The 24,238-nt window shown below is 38.3% G+C and overlaps 1 protein-coding gene across 1 annotated transcript in view; it reads left to right on the forward strand.

The window, feature by feature from the left end:
• LOC126298413 (neural Wiskott-Aldrich syndrome protein-like) overlaps nt 1–24,238 on the forward strand; it is a 102,712-nt gene that overhangs the window by 22,398 nt on the left and 56,076 nt on the right. The window contains exons 4-8 of the mRNA XM_049989734.1: nt 4,648–4,744; nt 6,611–6,739; nt 10,864–11,027; nt 18,574–18,874; nt 23,990–24,171. Coding sequence (XP_049845691.1) covers nt 4,648–4,744; nt 6,611–6,739; nt 10,864–11,027; nt 18,574–18,874; nt 23,990–24,171 — 873 coding nt within the window. The remainder of the gene's footprint in view (nt 1–4,647; nt 4,745–6,610; nt 6,740–10,863; nt 11,028–18,573; nt 18,875–23,989; nt 24,172–24,238) is intronic.

Consider the following 24,238-nt stretch of genomic DNA (forward strand, 5'->3'; position numbering starts at 1 on the left):
CAGCAAACCGTTGCTCTCCTGCAACAGTTTCACTGGAACATAATCACCCACCCATCCTATAGTTCTGACTTGGCGCCCTTTATGTTAAAAGAACATTTGGCCGGAAAGTGATTCAGCTCCAATGACAAGGTGAAAGAAGAGGTTCATAACTTTCTGAACAGCATGGCAGCGAGCTGGTATGACGTGGGCATACAAAAACTGCTACAGTGTCTACAAAAAGGCTTCAACAGAAATGTCGAAAAATAGCTAAATGTTGAGGCTGTAAACTGATGTTAACCATTGTAGAAATAAACAGGTATATGTACTTAAAAAGGGGGGGGGGAGAGAGAGAGAGAGAGAGAGAGAGAGAGAGAGAGAGAGAGAGAGAGAGAGAGAGAGAGAGAGACACACCTTACTTTTGATATTACCCTCGTATAATAGTTTCCTTAACACATTTATCATGCTCTTTGAGAGTCGCTTTCCATTAGAATGTTCTAAACGGGGTTCTAGCAGTAATAGGCAGCCTGAGTGGCTGACTAGTGGGATAAGGGTATCATGTAGAACAAAGTGGGAATTATATCAAAATGTGAGAAGTAGTCACAATCAAGCTACAGTAGCCCATTACAAACAGTATTGTAAGATGCTTAAAGATGTTATTAGGAAGGCAGAGAGTATGTGGTATGCAAATAGAGTAGCTAATTCACAGGATAAAATTAAAACCATATGGTTAGTTGTGAAGGAAGTGTTTGGTCAGCAGCATAAGGTCGACGATATAAAGTCAATTCATAGTAATAATATTTCTGTTACTGGTAAATCAGATATATGTGCAGTATTTAACAGTCATTTTCTGAGCATTGCTGGTGCATTAAATAAAAATTTAGTTTCTACAGGAAATCATACAACTTTCTTGGCAAATGCCTTTCCAAGATTGATGTGTGAAATACTCCTCTGTGATACAGACAAGGGGGAGATTGAGTCAATAATTAAATCACTAAACACTAAGGACTCTCATGGTTATGGTGGAGTGCCTAGCAGAATATTAAAGTACTGTGCTGCATGTGTTATCCCTCTATTTAGCCATATTTGTAATTTTTCCTTTAGGAATGGTCAGTTTTCTGAATGATTAAAGTACTCCGTAGTAAAACCACTTTATAAAAAGAGAGAAATAGATAACGTAGACAATGTTAGACCTGTTCCTATGTCATCAGTGTTTGCTAAAATTATTGAAAAAGCTGTGTATGTAAGAATAATTGATCATTTTTAATCACACGATTTGCTATCAAATGTAAAATTTGGCTTCAGAAGTCATTCAACAACTGAAAATTCTATATTCTTTTTTCTCTCTGAGGTACTGGATGGGTTAAGCAAAACATTTCAAATGCTAGACATTTTTTGATTTAACTAAGGCACTTGATTGTGTTGATCACAAAATATTGCTCCAGAAGTTGGACCATTACCGAATACATGGAGTAGCTCACAATTGGTTCACCTCATACTTCTGCAACAGACAGCAAAAGGTCATTATTTACTGTGTTGAGAATGGCTGTGATGTGGGGGTCTGAGTTGGGTACAGTCAAGTCAGAGGTGCCCCAGGGAGTGTTGGGACCACTCCTGTTCCTTGTTTGTATAAATGATATGCCCTCTAGTATTACGGATAACTGTAAAATATTTCTGTTTGCTGATGACACTAGCTTGGTAGTAAGGGATGTTGTGTGCAACATTGGCTCAGTTTCAAATAGTGCAGTTCATGACCTAAGTTCATGGCTTGTAGGAAATAAACTAATGCTAAATCTGAGTAATACTCAGTTTTACAGTTTCTAACACAAAATTCAACAAAACCTGACATTTTAATTTCACAGAATGGGCATATGATTAGTGAAATTGAACAGTTCAAATTTCTAGGTATTCAGATCTACGTTTACGTTTAGGTACATACTCCACAATCCACCATACGGTGCATGGCGGAGGGTACCTCGCACCACAAAGATAGTAAACTGTCGTGGAAAGCCCACGTTCGGGATCTTGTTCAAAGACTTAATACTGCCATATTTACTATTTGAAGGGTATCTGAAGTGAGTGAGTGTTTGACACAATAATTAGTCTACTTTGCTTATTTTCATTCGCTTATGTTGTATGGTATTATATTTTGGGTTAACTCTCCCTGTTCTAAAGGGATATTTTTGGCTCAGAAATGGGTGGTTCGGGCAATAAGTGGTGTTACGTTTGCGAACCTCTTGTACACCCCTCTTCACTAGTTTGGGTATTCTTGACACAGGCCTCTCAATATATATATATTCCTTACTGTCATTTCTTGTTAAAATATTAGCCCATTCCCAAGAATAAGCAGCTCTCACTCAGTTAATACTAGGCAGAAATCAAACCTGCATTTGGATCGGACTTCCTTAACTCTTGTGTAGAAAGGTGAGCAGTATACTGGGGCATCCATTTTCAGTAAGCTACCACAAGAATTAAAAAATCTCAGCAGTAATCCATGCACTTTCAAATCAAAACTGAAGAATTTCCTCATGGGTCTCTTCAGTCGAGGAGTTCCTTGAAAAATTAAGCTGATTCTTGTTTTATTGTTGATTGCATTTATTTAAACTTATGGATTGACTTTTTTCGGGTTCATAAACATTTTACTTTTATCTGTTATTACTTTTGTGTTTTCATTTCATGTACCGACACGTTCCATGACCTTGGAGATTTGCTCGTCAATTTGGTCCTACGTAATGAATAAATGGAAGCAGTGTGTTTCATTCTAGGTTCATTTAGGAAGTGTGGGAATGTTAGGGAGATACTCAGCCAACTCCAATGGCTGATGCTGCAAGAGAGGCATTCTGCTTCATAGTGTGCCTTACTGTTCGTTCCAAGGGCATACATTTCTAGAAGAGCTGACCAGTATATTGCTTCCTCCTATGTATGCCTCACAAAGCACAAAGAAAAGGCGGGGTGGGGGGGGGGGGGGGGGGAGGAGGGAATCTGTGAAGGCAAGCTTGGAGAGATTTGAGCTCACAGAGATTTATCAGTGAGTGTTCTACCTAAGAACCATTCACAGCTGGAACAGGAAAAGGGGAAGTGGCCATGGTACAGAAAGTACCCTCCACCCCACACAGTAAAGTGACTTGCAGAGTTTAGAAGAAGATGTAGATGTGTAATATTTTCACATTTTATTGTGGCCAGATAGTTATGTCTGATTTGTTGGCCACCTAACCTCAGGTCATACGTAAACATTGGTATGATGACATTCCAGTGGGCCAAGACGAGGTGAATATCTCAGTTTGGAGGAAACCTTTGCTGCCAGAGATAGTTGCCATAGTTAGTTATAAAGGGCTACAAAATGTGGACAACTGGGATTGCTCTAGATAATCATGATAACAGCAACTAGTTGATTCACAGTGCAGCACACCACTCATTAACTCTATGTTGAACACCAGCACCAGCAGCAGCAATAACAACAGCAGCAATAATAATAACAATAATAATAATCTGTTTACAAGGCATACAGGTACCTCTGCTTACCTTATTACATCACAGGACAAAAAGATGAGCATGGGCACTGTGTGTGTGGACATGATGAAAAATTGCTAGGATTGATGAGTCACAGGACACATTAGTGTGAGTCCATACATCTCAGTTTCCAAAAAGGCAATATTGTTGTGTCAAAAACACAATCGAGTCCATATCTGAAGGGGGCGTTGTCAGTTAAGTACAAGAAGTGAACTGAAAGCACATTTATTACTGACACCAATGTGTGGTCAGAACAGGACTGAACTAGTGGATGGAGAGTGCAGCAATTTAAACAAATATCAAGTACTCCAGAATGTTGGTACTTATACGAACATTGAATATTCTAGAGTATATGACCATTAAAAACATAAGGTATTTCAAGAACCTTCCAGAACTGATCCGTACTAAATAACAAGTAATTGCTGGTGGTTGAGTTTGAACTGGTGACCCACAGCATGTCAGCCAGGCATGCTAAGCACTGTACCATGTAGCAAGCATCACAGCTTGTGGCATTATCCAGGCAGACATTTTTGCATGGGTGACATTAACACATAATGAGATGGAGCCCCTGATAAATCTTCTATCATCCCTCACTCTGGTATGATAGAGGAACCAACTTTTCAAGCATGTGTGTCTGTTTCTTCACTTACAGCACTCTGTAAACGACCTCTACTTTCAGCATAACAGTCCACAACTCCATCACTTCCTGATTGTTTCAGACTGTTTTGATTAAGTGTTCAGTGATCTGAGGGAGGGTGGTTGTGTGATCTGTTCAGTTTTCTGACCTCCATCTGGGAAGTCATCAAGCAAGATTGCGAGTGCTTTCAGCCCAACTTCAACAATATACCTGAATTGTCGATGTTGTTTAGTGGTTATGAATTAGAATGACTTCCCAATGCTTTGACTGTCTCAGAGTGTCCAGTCGTGGCATGTGCCATCATCATGGTGAAAGTAAGGTGCAACAAGTTTGTTTGATAAATATCTCTAGTTAAGATGTTCATGAGTGTATAACGGTGGTGTCTTTTAGGTAACTGATGTGAAAGTCTTTAATTTTCTTTTCAGGACCATCAGCAGAAAGAAAAATGTTAAGGAGTCTAACGATGTTGTCAAGAAATTTGTTTTTTGAGACTCCTCAAGTAATGTTGGTTATTTTAATTTCAGGATTGTATGGTTGGGTTCAACTTTGCTAATGAGGAAGAGGCTTCTTTGGTAAAGACTGTATTATTTGAAAAACTTGAAGCAAGGAAGCAACATAAAGGTGAATTTTCACTATCTTTTTGTGTATTATAGCTAGTAAATTTGGTAATTGTGTTTGTATGCTCAATTTTTTTGTCAGTTGATTCAATCATATTGCTATTTTCCTTGCAATGGTTTCCAGAGGAACTACTTTTGCAAAGCCAAAAGGAAATCAAATTTACTTTAAAGGAGCACAAAAATAAGTTACGGAATATTACAAGGAAACTGAAATGAATTTATAACTCCATTCATGAAAAATGCTAAATACTTCTGTGAAATTTTGAGTGAACTGCTGGATGTTAGAAACTTTCTGCCGTAATATTTTGGCACATTCTCCTGTCCATCTTCAATTTTACGCTAGTGAAGGTATACCAAGCTCATCTCTGTTTAAGACCCAGGGGGCACATGCAGATGCATTTGTAAGTGGGTATGCACATGTTACTTGAGTGCATGTGCCTCTGTTGCAAGTATGTACGTTGCTACATGGTGAAGTTTCCTTTATTAATATCAGATCAGTCACCCTTCCTCTTTAGCTTTGAGCAGGACATCAGCTACATACAGCATGCACTGTCCAGCTGCATACCACCCTGATTAATAAGCTCCAAAAACAGTTGTATTTCCACTGATTACTAAATGATGGTGTACCAAAAGTTTGATGTGTGGCTATTTCTCTCATGAGATGCAGAGGGTGCTACAGACAAAACAACAATGAGGATGATGCCTTCAAGATGACAGCTTACATGCAGTCTCAGTCCTTGTGGCACCATCAAAGATGACTTGATACTGCTGCATAAGGTAGACATTTACAGGATTCTGTGATTGTGGAAAATCTTATATAGGGCAAATGACACTTACAATTTAGGAGCACACTGTGGAACAGGAACACAGACGCATATTTACTTCTTTCAAGCCATCAGGTGTGCTGTTACTGAACATCTCTTAATGGTCTTGGGGCTGGGCCAAGGCAAACTGGACCAACATCGAACAGGTAGCAAATTTTTTAATGACTTGGAATGTAAGTGCCACAGAGAGTTTGTGCTTGATGATCTATTATCAATGTTTAAAGGGGGAAATCTATTATGACAAAACTGTATCTGTGTTGGTATGATGTGTTAATTTGTCTCGTACACCTCTTTCACCATGATTGGTGGACTTCGTTAGCTTCATCAAGGAGGCTGTTCGCTTTCTTACACAAGTTGCAACAGAGTAAATTAGTGAGGAGTCTTGCAGAGTGTTGACGAGAGGCACTCCACAAAGAGTAACGTTTCATCTGTGTAGAGGGTAGCCCTCTGTAATGTAGGAGCAGACATGGATAGCATAGTACTTAAAGTGGATAAAGGTAACGCTACAGTGATCATGCCATGGGAGAACCAGTTATAAGATCAGTGTTTTGGCTAGATTACATTAGATTCAGTTATCGTTACATAGACCCAAAAATGAGAGGATTCTTGGGTGTGGAATGTGTCAGAAAGTATAACATAAAAAAACATAAGCATGTTCACCATAAGCTTCTCACAGTAATTGGTATGATTCAGCAGCATTTTTTTCAAATGAAAACAGCAAATTAATGCTGTTCTTGAATGCTCTTTGTTCAGTATAAATTTCGACATATTGAACACAACAGCACATCACTGTGCACACACTTTTCCAATTTATCATTTGTGCACATGTGACACTTGTTGATGACACAACAAAATGGTGCAGTGTCAAATCTTTATAACACAAAACTGCAGTGGTTCAGCATATGTTGTCTGAAATGTGCATTTCAAACTTGTAAACCTGGTAATATTCTGCACTTAAAAGTATTTGATATAATGCATTTGGAAATGTGTTTTATTTCAGAAAGAAACTTAATTTATGTTCACCTACTGTCATTGTTTTTCTGTAGCAAGGCGTTCTCATACCTCTCCGCAGTCTCGACAGGTTAATGTGCACCAGACAGGGCCACTATTGCCTGGAGATAATCTTCATATGGCCAATGGAGTCATCCCATCTCGACAGATGCACATTCCCACTGGTAATAAGTAACATCATTGTTACAAAATTAATAAAAAAGCCTGTTGTAAAAGTGTCATAACTCATGTATAACCCTATATATTTATTATGGTTTCCTGCATGTGTTAATGTGAGTCCAAAGAATTTAAACATTTTTCCATATTATGTGGAGCAGGAAGAACATTTTTTAAGGCATAATAAAGTAAAACACTTTTGAGGGTCATAATGAGGGGAGGACAACTATTGGGGATTGAATAAGTCACATGGTGCTTCTGGCAGCCTTGTGCAGAATGCTTTGATCTTTATTTCTTAGTGATAAAAGCTGTTTCGCATGATGTTAAAATTAGTGGTTGATAAATAGATTTACTACTTAGGCAATATTTATTTCTGGTAATGTAAGAGTGGGAAATTAGGAGCAGCTTTTAACATGTCATAAAATCTGTGTTCTAGCTGTCCTTATCACACCTAACCATATACTTACTGGTCAGTGCTACAGTCCTTGTAGAACCTTGGTTTCTTTTGTTATCTCCCTCTATTCTTCTGTCCATTGCTTTTCTTCTCTAATTTCTGCCTCCCATTGCTTTGAGATCCTCCTCCATATCTTCAGGCCACCTTTTCCTGGGTCTTCCTCTTCTTCTTCTCCTTGGGAGCTTTCCTATACATGCTTTCATAATACTCAAGAGTATCTGGCATTCCCAGTGCATGACCAGCCCATCTTATTCTTCCTTTCTTGATTTCCACTACAATATTCACCTGTCCAAAAAGTGTCTGTAGTTCTGCATTTTGACTTATTTTCCAGATTTCTTCCTCTTTCTCTGCCCCAAATATCTTTCTCAAAATCTTCCTTCCATCTCAGTAACCAGCCTTCTTCATTTGTACAAATCTCCCAGCCTTTCAATCCATACATCACTATAGGTTATAATATAGGAAAATATATTTTGATTTTTGCATTCCTACTAACATTTTTGGACTTGAATATTTTCTGCGAAGAATAATGACATTGGTTTCCACTTGCTACACTTTCTCGAATTTCTACTGCTGTTCTGTTATCTTCTGTTATTGTCAAATCTAAATTTCTAAACTCTTCTATTGTTTGATAATCATTCCCATTTATTTTTATTGCTGTTTCTCCTCTATCCCTACCAGGATCCCCAACATCATATACTTTATTTTTGCCTATATTCACTGCCCGTCCTAACTTTCACACTGCTCCTTCTAATGCAGTATAATTACTTTTCAAAGCTCTGATATTCCTTGCAATTAATGCTACATCATCAAAATATATACCAGATGCATCTGCTGATTAAACATTGTTCTCCCTTAGTTTGTTGGCATCTGCCGAATTACCTTCTCTAGTGCTAAGTTAAAGAAAAGTGCAGAGATCACTACTACCTGCTGCAGGCACCTCCCTACATGGACCTCTCTTGACAGCTCTTGTTCTATTCTGACCTTGCATTATCATTTTGAATAATATCCCAAATTTTAGCAGGATTCTAAAATCTTTCATGTCTTAGAAAATTGTATTCATGTCTAAGCTGTGCTTGTTTAAAATCAGTGTACACCTGGTGAAGTTCCAGAATTAATTTTTCGCTCTGCAGTAAATGTGCGCTGATATGAAACTACCTGGCAGATTGAACTGTGTGCTGGACGGAGAGTCATACTTGGGGCATTTGCGTTTCGCGGACAATTGCTCTATCGATTGAGCTACCCAAGCATGACTCACGGCTCTGAAAGGTAGGAGATGAGGTACTGGCAGAAGTAAAGCTGTGAAAGTGGGTTGTGAGTCATGCTTGGGTATATCAGTAGAGCACTTGCCCATGAAAGCCAAAAGTCCTGTGTTTGATTTTTGGTCTGGCACACAGTTTTAATTTGACAGAAAGTTTCAATGATGAAGTTGTGTGTCATATTCATAAAATTTCTATAACATTTCTCTCAGTAAAAATATGTGGTTAATTGTGGATTTATTTCTTCCTAATCTAACCTGTTAATCCCCTAGTATTCTTTCCAGCCAGCATTCTGTGAGGCTAAAATCTTACTAAACATCTTATACATTGTATCTAAGAGAGTAATCGTGTGGTAATTGCTACATTCTGTCTTATAACCTTTCTTATGTATTCAGCTGATTATCTCATATACCAATACTTTGACATTTCGTTCTTTACCACTATTTCATATCTCAATTCATTAACACTCTACTCCATTGTCTTTCCCCCAAATTTTGCTAATTCAGCATCTGTGCCATCTTCTCCTGCTGCTTTATTATTCTTTAAGTTTTTGATTGCATTCTTCACTTCCTGTAAGTCTGGTGGTTTGAGTTCCTGTTCCTCCGCATAAAATTCTAATTCCAGTTCTGGTTCCTCCTTTTCCTCATTCAAGCTTTCCTCCCATTTACTTCCCCCATTTTCTATCAAGTAGCTCAGTAAAATACTGTTGCAATCTTCCCAAAAGTTTACTTTTGTCTCCAGTTATCCTTATAGAAAACTACTCTATGTTGAAATCCTTTTGTCATTTCTCTAGGTCTTTCATAGAACTTCCGTGTCTCATTATTGTCCCTCATTTCATCCAACTGTTATATGTTCCTCCATTTATTCTGTCTTTTCTTCATCCTACATAATTTATCTGCTCTTTGCCTCTTCTCTCTATTGCTTTCCACTGCTAGTCTTATTTTCTTTGGCAGCATTCTTTGCCTTTCTTCATTTCTCCCTTGGAGTATTGATGAGCGCTCCTTGTTGAACCATTTCCCTGTTCTTTTGTATTCTGCCCTCCCCTGTACTCCTTCCGTGACTATGCTAATGGCCATTTTCAGTACCTCCCATTTAGTTTTCACATCCCATTCCTTTCCTGTGTTCTTTCTTGTCTTGAGAATCTCATCCAGTGTCTTTCTGTGTTCTTCCTGCTTTCTTCCTGCTTTTCTTTAATTTGGAGAGTTTCATCATTGAGTTTATCTTTTCCCCTACTTTTTTGTTTCTTGCCATATCTATCTTCTGTTTATATCTGACACAATCTAGTTAATGATCTGTATCTCCATTTGTCGCCTTTACTGCTTCTGATTTCAATAATGTCTGATGTGTGACACATTTTTTTAATTACATTGTCTATTTGATTTCTTGTAACTCTGTCTGGCAATGCCAAAGTACACTTCTTAATGTCTTTCCTTGGTCGCCATGTGCTTTTTATCGCCTCCCCCCCCCCCCCCCCCCCCCCTTCACGTTAGTGAAGTCTAACAGCCTTAGCCCATTATCATTACTGACGTCGTGCAGGCTTTCTTTTCCTATTATGCTTCTATACACCTAATTACATTTGCCTTCATTGAGATACATATAAGAAGACCCCTCCTTCGTACGTCAGTATATATTTCCCCCTTGCAATCATTCCCTGTCCTTTCTATTGCTTTTTGTGCTGTGTAGAAATTTTCAGTCTAGACTTATCCATTTCTCCTCTATTTCTTGCAATTTATCAGGCCCCTCAATTTTGCGAAGATACTTCACTCTGCTCACTACAATAATCTACCTGTTTTGAGCCGAGGTATGACCCTTTAAGATAGCATGATTCATTTTGTGTGGAAATCTTGACAGTCAGTAAGGCTAATTGCTCACCTTTCCTCTTCACATATCTTCATTTTATGTTTATTCTTAAATTTTAAATGTAGTTAACAAGAATGAAATAATTTTATGTGCTAGGGTTTCATCTTTTTTTGGAAAAGAACGATAAGCAGAAACTCGTACAGTTTTAGAAGTAGTTTTGTAACTGACCAACATAACTATTGTGCACTATAGCACCGTGAAATGTGGTTTCTTGCAGTATAGTTCTCACTCATCTTAGGAGTCCCCTTATAAAACCTAGTCAAGTTTGAAAATTGGTTTGCTTGCTTACTGTTCATTTGTCTGTGCATAGATGAACTGGACTTACATTCCATGTACTGTGTGTTGCTAAACTTAGTAACTGTGGAGGAATTCTAATTTGCTTGTATAACAGAAGCTTTGGGCCTGGGGAATCCTATATTTTTTTCTATTTATTCAAATAAACTTAGTTTTGAAACTAATATTTTATTTCTTGTAGAAACTGTTACTTTCTCAGCTCCATTGCTCTGAAAGCACGTATTTTTTCATTTGTGTAGTAATTATGATGTGGTACCAAATTTTGCAGGCTCTGGCAAAAGGAAGGAAAAGGATCCAAAAAGACGTATAACAAAGGCTGATATAAGTGGTCCAAAGGATTTCCGTCATGTGACTCATGTGGGATGGGATCCAAATAAAGGATTTGATTTGGATAATGTTGATGATCCTCAACTGAAACAATTTTTTGTTAAGGTTTGTTGACACCAAGCTTTTCAATACGTACTCCTTTGCAAAAGAGCACTTAATTTGATCTCTGACTTTTTCATAGAAATTTTGCTTGGACTTTTTACATCTCATCCAAATCAATTCTAAAACATCTAATAATTACTGTGGTGAAAAGGTAAACAAACAGATCAGAAAAAGCACAATAGGTTTTTAAAACAAAATTACAGAAGTTTGCACTTTCAGAAGTGTGTGCCAGTTTCTTTGTAACTGAGGATGCTAGGAAGAGAGTTCAGAGAAATCATTAAAGGATTCACCATCTGTGGTTGTGGTGAACAATTTATGATTTTTATGTGTAAAGGTGGTAGTTTGGGTTGTTTGTGGTAGGTCATAACTGTGTTTCATTTTACTTTAGGTGAAGTTCTTGTGAAGTTAAATTCACAACATCTTTCCAATAATAAATGACTTTCCATCACTTGCTTGTGATTCAAACAGGAGCAACATTTGGAAAAGTCAAACATGTTGTAACAGGTCCAGCTTAAGGGTAATTAGTCCAAATGAATCTTCTGACACTACTTTCACTTGTTATGAACTTGATCCATTCTCTGTTGTAATATATGTGATCGTGATTTTATACAAGTTTGTGAGACATGGATTCTTTTCGAGTTACACTTGTTTCGTATTTATGTATAAATTATGAAAAACGTTGTTTTGAGTTACAGTGTATATACATATAATCACAAAAAGTTGGTCATTCTATAAATTTCACTTATCAATAACCATAAATGTAATTTATTGGAGAATTTGTGTCTGTAAAGGATATAATTTGCATTCATTTCAACCACACAATTAATAATGAATGTGCCTTGTACCTACCAAACCTCCAAATTTTATATAAGCTTTACCAAACTGTAATTTATTATTCATTAGATAAACGGTCGTCATTCTATTCCGAAAATGTAGTTAACTTCACTTGATACAAAAATACAATATTTTTAAATGTACATAAACTTTTTCACATGAAGTATTTGGAACTTCCAATATTTAATTCTTAACTTTTTAAAATATCTTTTAAGACGATTTTGATTCTCAGATTTTTCTATTTGTAAAAATAGACAACTTATCCGTATTTTCACTGTAGTTAAAAGTGGATGTTATTACTAATATTAATTTCATGAAGAAATATCTGGAGACAAACACAAGTGATCAGTATCACCTAATACATTCCGAACCATTTAGTGCAGTTATAATTTTGTATTGTACTGAGACACATCGTAGTTCACATGCCTCTGCGAGTAGTTTGTAGGTCTTTTTGTTCACAAAAAATGCACGGGAATTAAGCTTCTTTGCTATAAGTGTGCTTGATGGTCTCATAAGAGTTTTATGGTGTTAACTTTTTATTCTGTTGGGTGCAAAAAATGTGAATTCTTTCTTAATGTAACAATTTATTGTGAAAATTCTTTAACTGCTCAAGCAAATGTGCAATAGTGCACTCAAAGATTGGCATATGAGACAGACAAGTCAAATAGGCTATACAACAAAACAGTGTTCTTTCTCACAATCAAGACTTGAGTGACCTATTATACCTCCTAGTCAACAAAAGCCACAGTTCAATGAAAATTAGCAAAAGATGGGTACATTGAATCGTTTCTCTTTCGTTGGATTGTTAAATGTACCATGCCAGCATTAAAAGGCTTAAACATCAACTCTTTTATTTTGCTAACAGCTCTGCTTTGTGTGCTGTTTTTCATACATATATGTAATTTTTTAACAGTGTTTGGACTATAGTTTTTGCAGATCATTAAATAGTAATTGTATTATTCACTCATTGCTTGTCCTGGTATGCAGTTAACACAAAGTTGATGAACTGTTAGTGTTCACTGATACTATGTAAATCATTTGTGATATGTAATGTAGTTTTTGATAAAGAAAAAGCACCATGAATCATTGGGAGGGTAAGAAATGGATGCTATGAAAGGCAACTGATGATGAAACTGATAATTACAAGGTGTACAACTTTGGTTCTGCCCTTTTTTCTCCAACATTTGAGGCTTTAATTAAACAGATTGATTACACATGCATCATTCAAAGTATTTTCTATCATTTTCTATCAGCCAGATCATGCGCCATTGATCTAAACAGATGGAGCAGTGACTGGAGAACATGGTCGGTGGGCTAGGTCTTCCCATTTTAAAGTTTACATGTACGTGTTAACCTCTTTTGCAATGTGGGGTCAAGTGTTGTCGTGTTGCAAAATCACTTTATCATGCCTCTCACTGTAATGCTCTGCTCAAATGCATCAATTGCGCTCAATAATGAGCACCTGTAATTGTTTCACTTGGTTTTAGCGCCTCATAGTACACGACGCCGAGCTGGTCCCACCAAATCCAGAGCATGATCTTTGAGCAGTGAATATTTGGTTTGGCTGTCGACGTGGAAGCATGGCTGGGATATTGACAAGATTTTTTGCGTTTAGGGTTATCTTAATGAACCTATTTTTCGTCCCCAGTCACAATGCGATGCAGAAATCCCTTCCATTTCTGCCTCTGAAGCAACTGTTCACAAACTTCATTCAACGTCTCTTGGTTTCAGCTAACACGGGAACCAAGTTCCTTCTTTCTGAATCATGCCCATAGCCTTGAGACGTTTTGAAATGGCTTACTTTGCCACTCCCACTAATCTTGCCAATTCTTCATTAGTTCAACACATGTCTACACTCAACAATGTCTCCATTTCTGCTTCTTCCACCACTATGCCAGTCTGCAATGTTAAAATCATCGTTCTTGAATTGTTCAAACCACTCATGACACGTTATTTCACTAATAGCGTCCTTACCATACGTGCTTGAGAGCATTCAATGAGACTCAGCTGCTGTTTACTTCATAGTGAAACAAAACAGTAACACCTCTCGCAAATGATGAGAATTAGGCTCGTAAACTGACATTTTCAATCAAGAACAACTTTATGATACAAACACAAATAGACTAATGTTTGAATGAGGTTATGTTGACCGAGGTCCAAGCTAACTGCCTGACATCAGCAATTTGTTTCTTTCGACCACTACTTACCGTTGTCACCACCTATCAGCAAACGGTGGAAGCAAAGTTGTACATCTTGTAGTAAGAACAAATCCCTTCTATGAAGTCAATTAATAAGAACAAAACCCTTCTGTGAAGTCAGTGCTACATACGAAAATTGTAGAGATGAAATACATGAGCTTTCAGAACACTCATAGGCTATGTTCCAGTTTGTATTACTTGGAAGGATGAAGCCTCCTTCAGAGCATAGCATATACCACCACTTTCTTGATCTGGTTGTTGGCTTTGTCACTTGTTGAAAGTGTACACAATAAGGCGAGACAGCAGATGGGACGCAAGCTTTCTTCAAAACATAGTATGAATAGTTATTGGATGTATTTTGAAACAGGTAAGCAGAGGATGCCTAAGAAATACATCAAATGCTTATGATTAGATATTTTAGTGATGAAGGCTTTATACCAGTTCACTGTGGTGCTACAAAATATATTTCCTTCTCATTATATAAACAAATCTTAAATTTCATTGATTTGTATTATAACTAACATTGCATGACATACACTCGTGGAAATTGAAATAAGAACAGCGTGAATTCATTGTCCCAGGAAGGGGAAACTTTATTGACACATTCCTGGGGTCAGATACATCACATGATCACACTGACAGAACCACAGGCACATAGACACAGGCAACAGAGCATGCACAATGTCGGCACTAGTACAGTGTATATCCACCTTTCGCAGCAATGCAGGCTGCTATTCTCCCATGGAGACGATCGTAGAGATGCTGAATGTAGTCCTGTGGAACGGCTTGCCATGCCATTTCCACCTGGCGCCTCAGTTGGACCAGCGTTCGTGCTGGACGTGCAGACCGCGTGAGACGACACTTCATCCAGTCCCAAACATGCTCAATGGGGGGGAGATCCGGAGATCTTGCTGGCCAGGGTAGTTGACTTACACCTTCTAGAGCACGTTGGGTGGCACGGGATACATGCGGACGTGCATTGTCCTGTTGGAACAGCAAGTTTCCTTGCCGGTCTAGGAATGGTAGAACGATGGGTTCGATGACGGTTTGGATGTACCGTGCACTATTCAGTGTCCCCTCGATGATCACCAGAGGTGTACGGCCAGTGTAGGAGATCGCTCCCCACACCATGATGCCGGGTGTTGGCCCTGTGTGCCTCGGTCGTATGCAGTCCTGATTGTGGCGCTCACCTGCACGGCGCCAAACATGCATACGACCATCATTGGCACCAAGGCAGAAGCGACTCTCATCGCTGAAGACGACACGTCTCCATTCGTCCCTCCATTCACGCCTGTCGCGACACCACTGGAGGCGGGCTGCACGATGTTGGGGCGTGAGCGGAAGACGGCCTAACAGTGTGCGGGACCGTAGCACAGCTTCATGGAGACAGTTGCTAATGGTCCTCGTCGATACTCCAGGAGCAACAGTGTCCCTAATTTGCTGGGAAGTAGCGGTGCGGTCCCCTACGGCACTGCGTAGGATCCTACGGTCTTGGCGTGCATCCGTGCGTCACTGCGGTCTGGTCCCAGGTCGACGGGCACGTACACCTTCCGTCGACCACTGGCGACAACATCGATGTACTGTGGAGACCTCACGCCCCACGTGTTGAGCAATTCGGCGGTACGTCCACCCGGCCTCCCACATGCCCACTATACGCCCTCGCTCAAAGTCCGTCAACTGCACATACGGTTCGTGTCCACCCTGTCGCGGCATGCTACCAGTGTTAAAGACTGCGATGGAGTTCCGTATGCCACGGCAAACTGGCTGAAACTGACGGCGGCGGTGCACAAATGCTGCGCAGCTAGCGCCATTCGACGGCCAACACCGCAGTTCCTGGTGTGTCCGCTGTGCCGTGCATGTGATCATTGCTTGTACAGCCCTCTCGCAGTGTCCGGAGCAAGTATGGTGGGTCTGACACACCAGTGTCAATGTGTTCTTTTTTCCACTTCCAGGAGTGTAAATAATGTGATGTAAATTCTGTCGTCGTCGTCGTCGTCGTCGTCTTCGTCGTCGTCGTCTTCGTCTTCGTCTTCGTCTTCGTCTTCGTCTTCGTCTTCGTCTTCGTCTTCGTCTTCGTCTTCGTCTTCTTCTTCTTCTTCTTCTTCTTCTTCTTCTTCTTTTGTCCAAAGACTGTTCTGATGCAGCTGTCCACATTAGTCTATCACAAGTTTTCTAGTGATTTCTTAATGGTAATTGTATAAATATGTGAAGTTAACCAGTAGGTGTTTTTTAAATAATTATTGATGTGCCTGTTTTGATAACAGTGAGCCAATTTGAGTTATTTTTTCCTATTAGACTTTTAGTGCTGAAGCCTGTAGAGATCTAACTATGGTTTATTTTAAATGGCATTAATTCGAGCCCCCACTAATAATTTAGATTCCCAAATAGGTGACTCCTGTAGATGTACTTATCTTGTAGCCATTTGTTGTCCAGGGTTGCAGGTCCACTGCTTCTTAAGCTGACTGAGGTGTTTTTTAGCTTTCTAAGTAATCCACAAACCCTTCAAACATAAGTTTAATTTTTTGTACATAAACAATTATGGGAAATCAGTCTGCTGAAGTATCTCGCTGCATCAGTGAATCGTTGCCATCTGACAGTGACATCTTGGAAATGTGTGCACATTTGACATTTGTAGCTCTCAAAATGTCCTCTTCCTACACTGTCTGTATTGTGTCAAGACTTGCCACAACTGCCCAAGCCCCATTGCACTTTGGTTGGGGCTTATTACCTCATTCTAGTGGCTGATGACATCATTGCCTTGCAATTAGACAGGCTCCACATTTGAATTAAATCATGTCCTATGACTCAAATTAAATTTAAGGAATTCTGATGGCATTAAAATGATTTTGGGAGTCTTACACAAATTGCCAAAGCTGATCGCATGCAAATTGTGTTAATAATATTTTGATTGAACCAGGTTGAAGGGTGGTGAAAAGGTTGAAAACATAAGAAAAAAAGAAATCATTGAAAAAATGTAAAAATTAAAAAATCAAACACTATGTTATTGTGATGAATATCAGTAATTCCTTTTGATCAGAGGATTGTGAAACTGAAACTGGATTTTGTCTAGGCAAAGTATTACAAAAGTTATCAACATTTTAATTAAATAATAGCAACTAAAAACACCTTTTAACTAAAACTAATTACTATAGTTGAGGTATTTTGACCTCTTGCTTTGACTGAAATACATCAATTGCTTCAAAAGGCTTTTCTAAAAAAAATTATCAAAATTAATGTGAACTGTGTTCTTGCATCAGGCAGGCTTTGATGTTTTTATTGTTCCTCATTTTTTAATTGAATCCATGATGCTAGCTGTTTACACAAAACCTATTGTGTCCTTGTGAATAAGAGGTTGTTCTGTCTTCCAGTACATATTTGTAAAGCTGGTGATAATTTATAGAAGATAAATCAAATTCAAAACCTTTAAGCACACCAAGAAATCTGGTAAAGCAGATAAAAGTAAAAATATTGATGTAGAAGGGACAGATAATTTCAAGCAATTTTGTGTAGTGTCCGAAACTGTCTGTTACATTACATCAAACCTGACTTTTATTTAGTAGAATGGCAGATTATAATTTAAAAGGCAGTTTTTATTTGGATCGGTCTATTCAGAATAGAGCAATTGCTCATAGTCAATGTCTGATTTCTGAAGAGCAGCGAGTTGAATAGAATTGTATCACAGTTTGACACACTGCATTGAGGCACATAATTTATTTTCTCATAAGAGGTTCGGAATGTGACCTGAGATCGAATTTACTGCTGTGGATGACTAGAGCTAGTATGCTAACAATTCTTACCAGAAAAAAAGACAGATTCTTAACTCCAGTTGTGTATGAAGTGTGAAATGTTGACTGTGGTGTAAAACAGGTATCCCAGGACATTCACTGATGTTAGTTGTCTGTGATTCGTGCCAGACTTCAGTAAAGCCATATTATTGTTTATGCCCAGCACCAGTTATCCAGATTCCAGGAAGCTATAAAATAACACTAGGCAGTGACAGTAGTGCTGTCATTGGACTTAAGAATAAAGTTGTGTATTTTACGTTGATATGTCATGTTTTTGGTTCAGAACAAATGAGAAAGTTTGGCAAGATTTAGATCACTGGTACTGTTATCAAATTAACTTGAACATCAAGTACTGTTATCAAATTGACTTGAACATCAAGTACTGTTATCAAATTGACTTGAACATCAGCCACAGCAAAGCAGTAAACAAGCAGGAATCTCAAGAGCTTGTACTACAGTGGAATGCAACATTTGCATGTTGGACATACTGCTGTGTCTGTGACACCTGATGTGTGGTGCACTTATTTTGCAATGAATGGCCTCTGCCATCAAAGTGCTAATTAAATGGGGAAAGCTTCAATTAGGTATTTGCAAACTGATATGTATGGATTCTAATTTAACTTATTTAGGCCACACTATATTTATGTATTGCAGAATGAAGTCGTGAACAATTACATTTTGTAGTTATGGTTTCTTACGGTACGGCTAATACCACACAACATTAATTTTCAGGCTGGTGTGTCAAATAGGCAGCTGCAGGACCGTGAAACAAGAGAGTTCATCTATGACTTCATCAGTCGCCATGGTGGCATGGATGCAGTTAAAGAGGAGTTAGTGACACCACCCGCAGCAATACCCACACCACCACCAGCAGCTGTGCCACCACCTGTTCCTGCACGAACACCAGTAGCTCCAGTACAACCTCAAGTACGATCTGCGCCACCACCGCCCCCATCACGATCGACACCATTGCCACCTCCACCTCCACCACAACAGTCAAGAGGAGTTACACCAGCACCTGTACGGACAACAGGTACTTTGTTGTGAAAATTCTATTTATAGCATGTAAAGATAAAGTTGTCACTTACCTGGAGGAGGATTCTTTAAATGCCACAGTGTTTTATTATGCACAGTCCTTTTGGAAGTCATATGTCCCTGCATTCTTTTGAATTTTGAAGTGGCTGGCCCAGCCAATTATAGGGGGGACATCCAGCTTAACATGGCCTCCAAACCACAGTGCATCATTGCATTTTCCACATTGTCAAACCATTGCTGGATGTGAAAGAAGTTGTGAAAGGAAAAAATCCTGTTACTGACTGGGGATAAAACTGTGGACCTTTGCCTTTGTAGTCTGGTTCTTGCTTACTGAGCCACCAAGCCCCACTTCTAGGACAGGACATGGCATTTGGGGCAAATATATAAGAATTAACTTTTTTTTGCCCTGTTGGATCAGTGCGTTTAAACAACAGTGCATATTTGGCTTTGATGCATACTGTAGGTCAAGACAAAAGATCTTGAGGTTTAAATCATTGTGTTATGTTGCAGACCCTGGGTACAGTTTCTGAGCTGCTTTATGACAATGTTAGTGCTGCTAGATAGATACAAATCATAGCTTTAATTAGTATGTTCTTGATACATCAGTTAGCCAAACTCCTATTTTTTTAGGCTACGTTTGAGGAACTTTTATGTTGATGGTAGGCTGTGAAAACTGCGTAACTCCATTTTTGCTAAATTTTACAGGTGAAGCAAAAACAGATTCTTAAAAATATATAAAGTGATACAGGTAAAGTTGTTATACGTGTAGCAATATAATAGATGCCTAGTTATTGACTGATTAGAGGAATCCATGTACTTTCAAATCTCTCTTTGATAACTACAGGAAATGAGGGTTTTCACAGACAGAGAATTTCATTGTCACCATCGATACATGCTGATGTATGCTCTATAAAGTGCTACGTCCCATAAATCATGTTGTTCTTCCTATAACATATATATTTTCATTGTGAAGCAGCTTTTATCAGTGAAATTTAGAGATCATAATACTTTATTTCACAAAATGTTGGTTGGTTAGTTAGTTCCATGTTACATGTTTGTACAATAGATCACAATATTGTGCAGTGTATCATTTTACATTCACAATGCAAATTAATGTATATACATTCTGAAAAGGTTGTGGTTAGTGAAAGGGGATGTTAGTAAGACAGATATATATGTTTGAAACTGTGTATGTACAAGATAAATATGGCAATAACACTTTGTTGGACACCCCATGTTGTCTATTTGAAATGGCTAAGAAAAAATAACTGATTTTGATATACTTAGGTTATTGATGTGAACAACTTATTATTCCTAAGGTCAAAATCAGCAAGTGTGAAAAGACTTCTCAATTTTCTAAACAATTCCTTGATTGAGCAAACTCTAAAGTTTTCGTGCAACCAGTCATACCTAATTAACTGCCATTCTGCAACTCTGTCTTCAGTTTAATTTCAAATCTCTCTGTAGTACCAGCATTTGGTTTCTTGTTAGCTGTTCCTTTCATCAATAACTCCACAAGCACTCAAAATACTCATTTACAAGACAGTACTAGATACATGGCATACCTGACAGGTTGGAGCAAAGTAATCCACTTCCATTATAAAAGAATTTCAGACATGATTCTGTGTCATATGTATGTGGGGGAAAAAAAAATATTGTCACTACATGAGAGGAGAGCATGTTTCAAATGAGCCAAAGATTGTGTTATAAGGGGTGAAAATACTGGCAACTTTGAACAAAAACACAAGGCTCTTGTTCTGTAGTCTCTCATTTTCTCATTAATTGTAGTCACCTGTCTGTTAGGAGACTTTTTGAGCTACCCTATTTTACCATCTTCTGTTTCTGATTATGTAAAAAAAACCTATTGTTTCTAGAAGCTTGAGACATTTTTACAGATATTTGACATTCGTGCTGTATAATGTAGTCTTTGGCTGGGTACAGTAACATCTCCATTGCTGATAAAACAAAGAGTAAGTCTGTTGGCACTAAAGTTGAACCACAATTAAAGAATAATTGCAGTTAATGCTAGTAATCTTCAGCTCTGGAGTTTCCAGAGAGCTGCAAGTGACTGCTTCACACATGGATCTCACATTGAGATTACCAGCTCAGCCATTTGACATCCACTACTAAGGCCAACTCTATAGACTTTTCCATTCACGTCTTTAGTTGTGTGCATTGATGCTGTTCCTTGTAGCATGAAGTTCACCGAAGAATGTCCTTAGTCAAGCTACTCATCCATTTACCTGGCTACATTTCCTTGCAGTTCTTTCCTTTTTAATTGCAGTCATACTTACGCCTTCCACTCTAGTCTGTTCCTTGATTCATGTTTGTTTCCCTGTCCCTACTTCTAATTTTAATCCATTTTCACTTTTGAAGCAAATACTCCTGTACAAGAGAAGAAAAAAATTGGTTTGTCTGAACTTTTTCAGAAACTCCAGGGACCTGATGCAATAACATTTCTGACAGAATTGCAGGTTTTGCCATGTCATACAACTTGCCTTTTATTTTATTAGATAAGTTTTGATGATTACTTAAAGTAACAGGGAGAAAAATACAAAGCCAATTACTGAAAAAGTGTAGCAGTATAATTTGTCTTAAGCACGTAGTTCAAATTTTAATGGTTAAAAAAAAAAAAAAAGTTTCACATGTAGTTCCTGAAGTCTGTTCAGCAGTATGTGAAGCACTCAGGGCTTTTGCTAAAGTCTAAGCAAATAATAGATGGTACATGACAACAGTGTGCTTTACCCATCAGGGTGGCATCAAACTTACATGCTCTCTGTGATTTCCTGTCAGAAAAGTCACAGTGCATAGTAATTGATGGAAAGTCATTGAGTAAAAAAGAATGATATCTGGTGTTCCCAAGAAAGTGTTGTATAGGTTCTCTGCTGTTTCTGATGTTCATAAATATTTTAGGAGACAATCTGAGCAGCCCTCTTAGATCATGAGAAGAACCAATTGCAAAATTAGACAAAATATCTGTATGGTGCAAAAAGTGACAGTTGACCATAAATAATGAAGTGTTGAGGTCATTCACATGAAAATACCTATGGCTTATGAACAACTTAAATTGGAACAATTACATATATAACATTGTGGGTAAGGGAACCGAAGACTGTACTTCATTGGCAGAACACTTAGAAGATCCTACAAGTCCACTAAAGATACTGCCTGCACTATACTTGCCTGTACTCTACTAGAGTATTGCTGTGTGGTACAGGGTCCTTACCAGATAGGATTGATGGAGAGTATTGAAAAAGTTCAAAGGTGAACAGCTTGTTTTGAACTGTCGCAAATAGTCGAGTGAGTGTCTCACATATGATACTTGAGTTGGGGTGGCAGTCATTAGAACGAAGGTTTTTTTTGTTGCAGATAGATCTTTTCATGAAATTTCAATTGCCATTTTCTCCTCTGAATGCATAAATGTTCTGTTGATGTTTGCATGTATAGGGAGAAATGATCATTGTAATAAGAGAAATCGAAGCTCGCACAAAAAGGTATAAAATTAAGACTGCTCTGAGCAATATGCGACAGTGGAACTGCACAGTGTAGCACTACGGGGCAGAGTTGATGAACAGGCCAACTGTGATGCATTGTGTGGCTTTGTCTAATTTTATTGTCACTGGGGCAGAACAGTAAGTGTCACAACACTGCAGATCATTCAAATCGTAACTCTTTTGAGATGCAAAATGAAAGTTTGTTTACCAAAATGGTGGTAGGCAGTTAAAAGTTCATTGTATGTATAAGTGAATATCCAGATTTGTATGACCTTTAAAATGAACATTATATTATTTGTAGCAGAAAAAGCAACATTTCAAAAGAAATTACCAAGGCAATGACAAACATAATTTATGAATACTTGCAATTAACAATTTTTTAATGTTGTGAAATAGATGATTAGTTCTTTATTTTTATAGCTGCATGCTTGTTATTAAATTTTTTCTACTTATTTTCTCTTCAATGATATCCCCTGTTTACTTTGTCTTTTGCTAGACCAAACTGCCTTGGGGGGAATTTAAATAATCTTTTAATCCATTCTGTATCTGGATAGCACTATTTATGAAATTGCTCCCTATATGAGGAAGGTTCGTAATTATATCTCTTTAGTCTCTTCATTGTCAAGCAACACAGTATCATGTCTATGTGAGACACAAGTGGCAAGGATAATTTTCTCTGTGTGTTCCAGACTGAAACAGATCTTGTGATAGTAAATCGTAAAGTTATGACTGCAACTGTGTACTTCTTTCTGTTGGTCATGTAATGGTGTACCAGGATAAGGTCTCATCAAGTAAGTTATTAATGGAAGAGCTTTGTTTCCAACAATCATATGAGGCAGCTGAACTCTAGTGCCTGGTAATTCTTTTGGGCTTGGTGTATTCAAGGTATTTGTCTTCAGTTTTGTTCCTAAATCTGACCATGAAAAGATCCCCATATTGCTATTCTTTCCATGGTCGCCAGTCTTCACATATATAAATTTATAGCCTTCTTCCTCACATAACAAAGAAGTTATCATCACATCAATATCACTTCTGTCCATTTTGCTTGGAGGCTGCCACATGACTTACATACAAAACTTGCTATGTATTGTCACGCCACTGCAATTCAAATGCAGTATACCAAATAGTGCCATGTCATGCCATGCCATTCTGCTACAGCGCAATTCCTGCTCAGTGTGGTCTTACCTTAGGTGTTTGTTTTTCCTGCACACTGTTTGATAGGGGAACCATAGAGAAATAGTGTGAAAGTGGTTTTATGAACCCTCTGCCAGGCACTTAAGCATGAATGGAGAATAGTCAGGTGGATGTAGATAAAATGCTAAGCACAATAAGTGCAACCCCATGCAGTTCCATACATAGTTGGACATCCACCAAGTCTTATAATGGGCTGTATTGTTAAAAACCCCGATTGGCCCATACAAAAAGTTGGATTATTACATGGAGAATAAGATTACAAAACATTTCAAGTATGTGATTGTCAGATACATATTGAATTATGCAGAAAATAATAGTGGTGAATACTGGTTAAGTCTATCAATTCATGGACAACTAGAAATGTTCTTTAACTTCTGATGCATTAGGAAAAAAGTGAAATAAATGCTTCTTACTTCGTGTTTCAGAGGCAGCGTCACCATGTCCCCCACAGGCACCTCCAGCCCCGCCTCCACCTCCACCACCCCCAATGTTTGAGTCAGCACCATTGCCACCACCAGTACCAACTGTGCCAGCACCCCCTGTTTCAACTGGATCAGATCAACGAGCAGCTCTTATGGATGCAATCCGCTCAGGAAAGACACTTAAGGCAAGTTTGATTGCTTTTTTTATCTGCTTATTAGTGGGAACAAGTTATTTCAGTGTTACATTAGGAA

This window comes from Schistocerca gregaria, chromosome X, assembly GCF_023897955.1.
Source record: "Schistocerca gregaria isolate iqSchGreg1 chromosome X, iqSchGreg1.2, whole genome shotgun sequence".
NCBI classification, from domain to species: Eukaryota; Metazoa; Arthropoda; class Insecta; order Orthoptera; family Acrididae; genus Schistocerca; species Schistocerca gregaria.